A 9,863-nucleotide genomic window follows, 5' to 3' on the forward strand; every position below is an offset into this window, starting at 1 on the left:
GGCACTTAGAAATTTATTTCTTCCCAGGTCATTAAATAATGCAAATATTTAAGATTTTGGTTCACCTGGAAATACCGAAGCCTCTCCTTTACTTTTTTTCCCCCTGAACCATAGAAACTACCCAGTTGCTTTTCTAGCACTGAAGGAATTTCACCCAGGAGATTCCTGGACCCCAAGTTCAGGCATTGGAAATCTCTTTCAGAACTGTCGAATAGCAGCCACTTCCTTTAAAAACTGATTCAAGCTCTTCCCAGAATCGGAAACGGGGAAGCCAATTTTAGTGGCTCCCTGCTAATCAAGGATTCTTCACTTTGAGTCTATCCATATATAAGGTTCTGTTACTGAATTACTGACAATTAAGTGTGTGTGTGTGTGTTTTTTTTTTTTTTTTTGAAACGGAGAGGGAAGGAAGCATTCATAGCTTTCAGCAAAACTTTCAGAAGGATTTCGGTAGGACCTAAAAGAGATTAATACCTGCTCGGTAATCAGGAACGTTACCCCGTACATCCCCGGGACCTAAGAAACTATATGATCACCTCAAACATTTGCCCGATGTATTTAACCATTAGTAAACAGTGTGAAGACAAATGTCACAGACCTTGAGCAAGAGGTTGCCCCGAGGAGCCCCGGGGAGGGCCGCCTTGGAGAACTCACAGTCACGCAACGGAGGGATTCTGGACCTCCCTGGGCAGTGTCGACAGACCGCTGCCTCTCTCAGATGCAGGACCAGGAGAAGCTGTCCTGGAGCTGAGGGGTTTTTCCAACAAGAGGCAGTTATGGCGCTTTGGAGGGGTTGGTGTGAAATGCCATGACCTGCAAAAAGGGGTTCACCTTCAGACCCTGCTCCCGTGATTACATTTCCACAGGACCCAAGTCTTGTCTAGTGCCTCGGAGCGCAAAATACTAAGCACCGGTCCACTCTAGTCGTTCGTGGGTTCGCCCCAGCCAGAGGGCGCCCCCTGCGTCAGACCTGCAGGCATCTCCAGGGTCTGAGAGGCCACAGAACTTGTCACGGGGCGGCTGGGCAGTACGTGCTCGGAGCCAGGCATGGTGATGTGGGAGCCTCTCAGAGATGGAGGGCTGGGTGGGCTGTTCGCAGGGCATCAGCTACTCTGGTGAGAGTGGTGAACCGCGAAAGTGGTCTTGGGGTAAACAGGCCTGGGAGTCTTTGGGCACAAGTGTGCCTGCCCCTGTCCCTGGGGATGAGACGTACCTCCCTCAACATGCGGAACTTGCAGCCTGGTTCTGAACTCGGCTTCCTGCTAGCTAATGGCCCTTTGCTCGAAGTCACTTAACTTCCCTAAGCCTTAGCCCCCTGGCTGGCTCCTGCTCTGTGGTGAGTGTGCAAAAGCTGGTTCTGGAGGATCCAGTCTGTGCACTAACAAGTAAGACTCCTGAAGCCGTGTCTGCACAGTCTGCACCCCCACGAGGTTCGTGCAAAGGCACTTGCCTGCCTTCTGCATCAACGAACATTTTAACGTGCTACACGGGATTCATCTTGTAATCGATGAGGAGTATCTTCAAGTTAATCTGCAGCCTTTCCTCATTCTTCACGGCACATAAAGCACTGTCTTCTAGGCACAGTGTTACATTTACCGAAACATGTTACCTAGCCGGGCTGGCGTGGGGAAGTCGATGCACCGATGTAAACCTGATCTGGGAGCTCTCCCCAGCTCCTCAGTTGTGAATTAGCCCAGTAAAGAAAAACCCGTTCTCTTTTCTGAGTCAGCCATAAAACAATGGTTTTGGCTACAAACCTACCCCAAGTCCTAAGGCTTCAACAAAATTACATCAGAGTCCAGCTTTACAAGCACCAATAAATCAGAACTACAGAGAAAAGCCACGGTGTGATCCTGAGCCGGGCTCTTGTGACCTTCCACCCATCACCTCGCAGCGCCCACACTCTGGAATCCATGGCTTTGTTCATGCCCTTGTCTGCCTGGAGCTTCTTCCCACCTGTCTTTGGTCCCGTCTGGCACTTCCTCGGGACACACTTGGATGGCAGCCCCACCTCCATCCTGCCCCCAGGAAGGCCTTTATGTGTCCCTGTCATGGTCCTTGTCTTAGCTCCTTTCACTTCTCTGCTTCTCTGCCCTCCCCAGCGGAAGGCAGGGTGTCTAGCCCATTTCTGTGCCCAGATCCAGCACAGCATCTGAGAACCGGGGAATGGGGTCTCAGTGGCTGGCACACATGAGGCCTGGTCCCCCTCCTGGCCATCTACTCCAAGCCCTGGAGTCCTGACTGTCAGCCCAGGGCCCCAGTGTGGCAAAGGGTGTTTCTAATTGGATCCACTGTCCAGAGACTGGACCTACTCAGAGCGCCAAAGCTGAAGTCAGTGATACAGCCTGGGACCTAACCCACGGAACCTACCTTCTTCCTGGGCCTCGACAGGACAGTAGGGGTGGGAGAGTGGAGTGGGAGCTCTCGGGGAAACATGGGATCAGAGCCTCCCCGGCTCCTGTGCAAGACAGAACAATTCAAGGCTCTGCTGTAACTTGGTTTCAGCGCTGGTTTGGCTTAGTTCCCAGAATAGAGCTTGTGAGAACCTCTGGGTGAGTGGGTTGATCATTAGGAGAAAATGAATTACCAAGGGTAACGTAAAAACCGTAGGTTTACAGTGGGGGAGGGTACAGCTGAAATGGCAGAGTGCATGTCTAGCGTGCATGAGGTCCTGGGTTCAATCCCCAGTCCCTCCATTAAAAAAACAATAAATTGGTTAAGTCAGTCTTGTGAAGAGAACCGACAAGTGTGTGGTGTGTTGGCTAAGCCCACAGCCAACAGGAGGGGCACCTCTCCCCTGGGTTCCTGGAAACAAACACCATGTCCCAGGCTGGCCTGTCCTATGCAAGCTGAGGGCGGCCCAGGGTCTCCCTCTCCCACACCTGTCACCTCGCAAGCCTGGCTAGATACAGGTGAGCCCTCAGGCTGCCCTGGGCCCACTGGACAGGCCATTTTCAAAAGTCCAGGCCACACAGCAGCCCCTTCCTTTGCCATAGTCTCAAAGGATTGGTGGTAGGAAAGGGTTGTAAGGGTCATCCAACAGCCCTTTCCTGCAAAGGGGTCTCTACAAACCAGGTTCTGGGGATCCCCCATATAAACCTGGAGTTTGGGACACTGGTTCTCAACCATAAGGAACCCTGAGAAAGGACTGGTATCACCAGGTCGCCCAGTGCTCTGCTTGTGGTGTGGGGCCCCGTGGACTCTTTAACGGGCAGCCAAGGTGGGGAACTGCTGCTTTGAGAACATAAAACCAAGCCTGGATCCTCCTGGTGATCATGAGGAGAGCAAAGGGGCTCACGTGTGAGAAGAAAGTTGTACCTCCCTGTGTCCCCAGGGCTGTGGTCCAGACCACTTCCCTCCTCCACCAGGAGGGGAGCAGGCAGCCTCTTCACATGGGTCCCTTGTTCAGAGATGTGGCTGCCTTATCAAGGAAGCCCTTCGGGGCCCGTCCTGAGCAGTCTGTGCCCAACCACAGAAACACAGTCCCTCCTCCCATCCTACATGGTTCTGAACACTCACCCCCACCCAGAGACGCAGTGGAACCCCAGAGATGGAATGAGCACACGCTTTGGAACAAGAAGGCTTGCTACCGTTGGCCAGTTCTGAACCTCAGGGGAGCCTCTGAGCCTCCATCTGCGAAACCTGGACAATACTGCCTCCTTTACAGGATTGATGGGAGAAGCAAAATGCATCAAAACACTTAACAAATGGAAATTAGTGAAAAATAAATATTCGACTAAAATTTTCCCAGTGGTGACTTAAAACAGTGTAACAGTTCATACAGTCGTATTAAAATGTCATTTAAAGTTATTTAAATCATGCACCACATTCTTATGACCCCATCATCCACCCCCATCCCCATCAAGGAACCAGCTGAAACTCTTTTTGCAACGAGGCATGGTATAAAACAAAGATAATAAACACAATATCATGAAAGTTCGACAGTTTGGAATTCCTGGGAGGCATAAGGAAGAATGGGAAAACTTGAGCCCCCAGCACAGCAGCCCCTGCTCAGCTGGACAGCTCTGCCTCCTGCTGCTTCAACAGAAGTCATTGTCATTGTTGCCTTGATGGAAAACCAGCTTCTCCTTTCCTCTGGTGAGGGTGGTGGTCCACTGAGTTCTCATAAACTCTCAACAGCTGGTTCATCTCCCTAAGAGGATGTAGGTATCACACTCTATTCTTTAAAAAAAAAATTATTAGCTGCTCACTCCATCAGGCATTTTTACAACGTGATTTTCACAACCATCACTGTCCCCACTTTATAGATGAGGGAAATGAAGGCTCAGGAAGGTCAAGTCACCTGCCTAAATTGCACAGCCAGGAAGCAGTAATTCAGATACCAGCTCCCACGTTCCTTACTATTTTCGAGCAGATTCATTAAATGTATCAAACTAGATTACCAAAAGTTATGGAAACTTGAAAAAGAAAAAAATAAATACTATCAGTTTAAAAGTGTCCTTCAGTTAAAGGTGAAAGTTCTTAACGTTTGGAAAGTATTGTGGTTGAAAAATGATCTCACCACCTTACCCTGCCCCCTTATCTAGTACCCAGGACAGTTCGAGGCCACAGTTTAAAAGTTTAGAAATAAAACATTCCTAGTAAAGTGGGCAGAAGAGACGTTGTCCCTTTTTGGAGAAACCAGCTCCAGGTGGTCAGAAGAATCTTGATCCTGGAAAACGTACTGGACTGAAGCCAGGAGTCCCTCTGGCTCTCCTGAGTGGGATCTTAGGCAATTCACCCTGTGCCTTTGCCTCCATTTCCCCTCCACGTAGAGGATAATGTAGTCACCCACCGGAAACCACAGCAGTATGTAAGCAATATTGGGGTGAATGATTACATCAAACAGCCAAACGCTGGCAATTTCACGTGATTCATCGTAACAGAACCAGTAACAGCTATGTATCCTTACAGGTCTACGAAGGTGATAGTAACAAAATCCATTTTCTAGGTCATGGAACCGAGGCGCACTTGTACAAAGATCATCACACCTGAGCCCCCATCCAGAGTAAATGTGTTCCCCCATTACTACGGTGAGTTCTGAACGAAGATACCCACTGTTGCTGGATTTCCCGGCCTCTGACAATAATTGCTGGATACAAACGACAGTGGCAGTGCTTTGGCTTGGGTATTACAGACTCTGTAACATCCCCAAGGACTTCCTTACTAGTCAGCGCCTTCTCCTTTAATTTTCCTCCCCCCACCCCGGGCCAGACACTGGGTTACGGGCACGCGTGAAACCCTAGCCTCTGCATAACCCATCCTTGAAAACTGGCTTTTTTTTTTTTAACATGCATTCAACTACAGCTGATTTACAGCATTGTGTTAGTTTACCATATTTAGGCGTACAACGCAGTAACACAATGTTTCTGTAAATTACACTTCATTTAAGGTTACTAGAAAACGAAAAGCTCCCACATTCCCCGCGTTGGACGATATATTCTCGCAGCTTATCTATTTCCTATCTCGTGGTTTGCGTGTCTCAACCCCCACCCGTATCTCGTCCCTCCCAAGAACTGGGCAGAGTCCGAACCAAAGCGTATTTCCTCTTTCTTGGTGGATAAAAGCCAGAGGGTTTTTTTTTTTTTTTTCCTTCTAAAGAGTATTACTTGGGGAGGCAGACCCCAGCAGCCCAATTCCCGGAGGCTGGTGCGGCGCTCGCCGGCCGGGCTCCGCGGCCTCCCATTTCCGGGAGCGAGGGCCGCGGCAGGGAGGGGGGGCGCCCGGCCCAGCGGGGAAGGCGGGAGAGCCCAGCTCCCGCACCGCCCGGCCCCCGTAGCCCGGTCCCCCGCCGTCCGCCCCGGGTCTGCGCCGCCCGCCCCGCGGCCTCCAGCGGTTGACCTTCGCCCCGAGGTCGCCCCGCCCCCACGCGGCGCCGCGCTGCGTTCCGGCTTCCGGTCGCGCTGTGTCGCGGCTTCCGGTCGGCCCAACATGGCGGCGCCCATGTGCAGCCCGGGGCTCCGGCGGCTGGTGAGTGGGCGGCGCGGGCGGCGCCGGACGGCGAGGGTGGCGGGCCCTCGTTTCGGTCTCACGACCCACTCGCCCCACAGGTGCTGCCCTGGAGCCGGGAGCTGCCGTGCGTCTGGCGCGCCCTGCACACCTCCGCGGTCTGCGCCAAGGTGAGCGCGGCCAGGGCTGCTGGGGCGGGGGCCTGGCGACGCGGGGCCCGGGGCCCCACGGTGGGGGCTTGGCCTGGGGCGCCGTTTGGGCCAGTGGCTGCGAGATCCTGGCTTCGGGCGCGGTTTGGGCCAGTGGTCGCGGGGGCCTGGCCTGGGGCGCCGTTTGGGTCAGTGGCTGCGGGATCCTGGCTTCAGGCGCGGTTTGGGCCAGTGGTCGCAGTTTGGGTTAGTGGTCGCGGGAAGTCATGACTCTTCTTTTCTTCCAGAATCGGGCGGCCCGAGTCCGAGTGGGCAAGGGGGACAAGCCAGTGACCTACGAGGAGGCACACGCGCCTCACTACATCGCGCACCGCAAAGGCTGGCTGTCGCTGCACACAAGTGAGGGGGCGATGCCTGTCTCGGTGGTAGAGGTGGACGAGGACGTGCAGGGGGGCCGGTGATGCGACCCCAGGCCCCACCGCAGGAGTTCTCAATCGTGATTGTCGCAAAAACAGGAAATGAACACGTGTCAGAAGTTTTATTTGACTCACTAATCAGTGGCAGAGACAGAAATCAGTTAGCGCCTTCAAAGGAGAAGTAAAAAGGCAGAGTCGTGATACGGCTGGCAATATTTTTCATTCACGGTGCCTGAAGGAAATTATTTTGTATTGCTATTGGGGGTCTGTAATTTAAGGAGATGTAGACTAGCTCAGAGGCAGTGGAAAGAGTTATAACCCAGTAGAAATCGATGACCCGGAAAACTGAATATTGCAGTTTCCCCCCCGAAGCACACGTTTCACTACAAGTTGCCCTCCATTATTCGCAGATTCCATGTTTGTGAATTTGCACACTCTTGGTCTTTCACGTTCATTCTGAGACATGGGCGGAGCAGAACCCCTCATGCATCTTGCCATGCAAGCAAGGCTCTGCCTTTTAGCTTCAGCTTTCATGCTGTAAACAGATATCCATTTTGAAATGTATTAGTGCTGTGTTTTCAAGTTTTGTGCTTTTTTTTTTTTTTTGGTGATTCCACTGCCTCAAAGTAGCATATAATACTGAAGTTCTGTCTAGTGTTCCTAAGCACAAGAAGGCTTCAATTTACCTTACAGGGAAAACATGATAAAAAAGCTTTCTTCAGGCATGAGTTAACAAAGGTGTTGGGAAAGAGTTCAGTGTTAACCAGCCACACGCAGATATCTTTAAACAGAAAAACAAAATAAAACCTTACATATTGATCTGTTGACAAAAATATTGTAACCAAAGGCTTGAGAAACCTAACCATGTATTTCCATCAGGAACAGTGATCATTATTTGCTAATTCATTATTCACGGTGATTTTATGGAACATAACTAGTGAGTTTATAGAATATAACTACTATGGATTAATGAGAATCAATAGTATTTTGTTTCCTATGAGAGTCTCAACTTGAATGTTTGAGATACATGTATCTAGAGAACGTACTTAAAATATGGATTTCTTTTCCCCACCCATTTCAAGTTCTGGGTCTAAAGTCTGGGGGTGGGTGTAGAGACCCTTAACAGCTACAGGGTCCAGAACGAGAATCCAGTGGTTGAGGTCACGGCGCTGGCCAGTGAGAGAACTCACATCCTTAAACTCAGAAGTAGCTGGTGGCCTCATCTCTGGCCCGTGGGCTGGCGAGGGCTTCTATACAGTGGTGAAGAAGGAGCGGGAAGGGGGCTGGCAGAGGAATCACCTGAGTCTTGTGCCCTGGCGAATTTTTTTTTGTAAAACAAGGGTACTGATCATATGTACTTCACAGGATTTGTTTGGGGGTTATTGGCATAATGTACTTTGCCTTTAAAGTGTATTTCTTTTTATTCCCTTTATAGGACAAAAGAGAAGAGGCTGGGGTCGGGTGTGGAATCAAGTGCCCAGGGCCCTTGGATGTTACCGCTAGAGTTTTGACCAACGTGCCGTGGTGCCCTTCTCTTTTCAGGTAACCTGAATGGGGAGGAGCATGCCGCAGAGCGGACAGTGGAAGATGTCTTCCTCCGCAAATTTATGCTGGGCACCTTCCCAGGCTGCCTGGCTGACCAGCTTGTCCTCAAGCGCCGGGCTAACCAGCTGGAGATCTGTGCCCTGGTCCTGAGACAGCTGCCAGCACACAAGTTCTACTTCCTCGTGGGCTACAGCGAGACCCTGCTGTCCCACTTCTACAAGTGTCCTGTGCGTCTGCACCTGCAAACTGTGCCCTCCAAGGTTGTGTATAAGTACATCTAGGCCATCTGCCCCTTCTGCATCAAGCTCTAGCCTGCGAAGGACAGAAACCTGTGGGAAAGGGCTGAAGTAGAAATGGGGGAAGTAGGTCCCATCGGACTACTGAGGCTTTGTTTTCAAAGTTGCCCTCGAATAAATAGACTTTTTCCATGTTGTCCTGCCTTTCAGTCCATCTAGGGAACTAAAACAGGGTTTCCTTGAGGATGCTGTAGGCTTCCCAGGAAGGCGGCTAGTTACGTAAGGTTTAGGTAATATTTAACAGTTCATTGAGTATTTTGTGCCAATTGTGTCAGGAACTTTACCTGAAGTTCTTCGTTGCCTCTTAAAAATGGAAAGATTGAAGCAGTGTTAATTTTCTAAAAATCAAAACAATACCGACATGGTGGGGAAGGTTATAGCTCAGCGGTGAGAGTACATGCTTAGCATGCACGAGGTCCTGAGTTCAGTCCCCAGTACCTCCATTGAAATAACTAAATAAATAAACAAACCGAGTTACCTCCCCCTCAAAAAGCAAGTAAAAACAATATGGACGTGTATGACATTAACCATGAAGCTTACTTGTAATGCTACCCCAGGAAGGACTACTGTAAACTGTTGTAGTTTATTTCCAGATGTACTTTTCCCCGCAGAAATCCTGTACTGCATGCTCATTATTTATTAAGCTTTTAACTGCCCCTACACTGTGCCAGACACTCAGCTGGGAGCCCATCAAGGAACAGAACCTTCCATTCCAGGATCCTGGCCTTCACAGCACTTGTATCCCAGTGGAAGGGGGCAGACAGATGGGCAGCATCGAAGACTCCAGGCAGGTGAGGGAGGGAGGTAGGTAGGCCGGTAAACGAGGGAAGAACGTTTCAGGGACGTGCTATCTGCGGGAGCTGCACGTGGTACTGGGAAATGGGGCGGGGTTTGCTGACCTTCGACTCCACCCAGATGCTGATGACCCTCCCCTTGACCACAACCCTGATACCCTTAACTTGGTCCTGGACGCTAATGCCCACTCTGATCCTAACCCTTGATTCTCCCTGATTCTACCCACAACTCGACCTTTACCCTCAACCTCACTTACCTGAGGGTGTCCACCAGGGCCTTAGACTAACTGACGGACTCACCCTGGCCCTGACCATGACCCTGTGCCCTTGACATGCAGAAAACCTCGCTTTGAAAACTTCATGCTAACACTGTCCCGACCCTTCCTGTGACCCCAACTCAACTCATCCTAACTGGTAACACTGATGCTTCCTTTGACCGTGATCCTCACCCAAACGTTCATCATAACCTTTTCCACGAACCAGAAAATCGTTTAAATATGACCCTAATTCTGGCTCTCGCTCATCACTAAACCAGACTCTGAGGCTGACCTTGACCTTGAAACTCAGCCCTCACCCAGACACTCCCTCACACAGATCCATCCTTGCTCTTGACCCTGCTCTAAGACTCAACAATCGCAAAGTTGTCGTTCAGGCCCTGAGACTCACACTGGTACCCTTGTGACAAAATTCAAGCTGACTGGACTTTGACCCTCA

At 50.7% G+C, this 9,863-nt stretch overlaps 1 protein-coding gene across 1 annotated transcript; it reads left to right on the forward strand.

The window, feature by feature from the left end:
- Nucleotides 1–5,853: 5,853 nt before the first annotated feature.
- On the forward strand, nucleotides 5,854–8,491 carry MRPS24 (mitochondrial ribosomal protein S24). Its single transcript, XM_072955500.1, has 4 exons — nucleotides 5,854–5,970; nucleotides 6,051–6,119; nucleotides 6,386–6,497; nucleotides 8,057–8,491. The coding sequence occupies exons 1-4, from the start codon at nucleotides 5,932–5,934 to the stop codon at nucleotides 8,338–8,340; spliced, it is 504 nt and encodes a 167-aa protein (XP_072811601.1). The 5' UTR covers nucleotides 5,854–5,931; the 3' UTR covers nucleotides 8,341–8,491.
- The last annotated feature ends 1,372 nt before the right edge of the window (nucleotides 8,492–9,863 follow it).

The sequence above is a fragment of the Vicugna pacos genome, chromosome 36 (assembly GCF_048564905.1).
Source record: "Vicugna pacos chromosome 36, VicPac4, whole genome shotgun sequence".
Classification (NCBI taxonomy): domain Eukaryota; kingdom Metazoa; phylum Chordata; class Mammalia; order Artiodactyla; family Camelidae; genus Vicugna; species Vicugna pacos.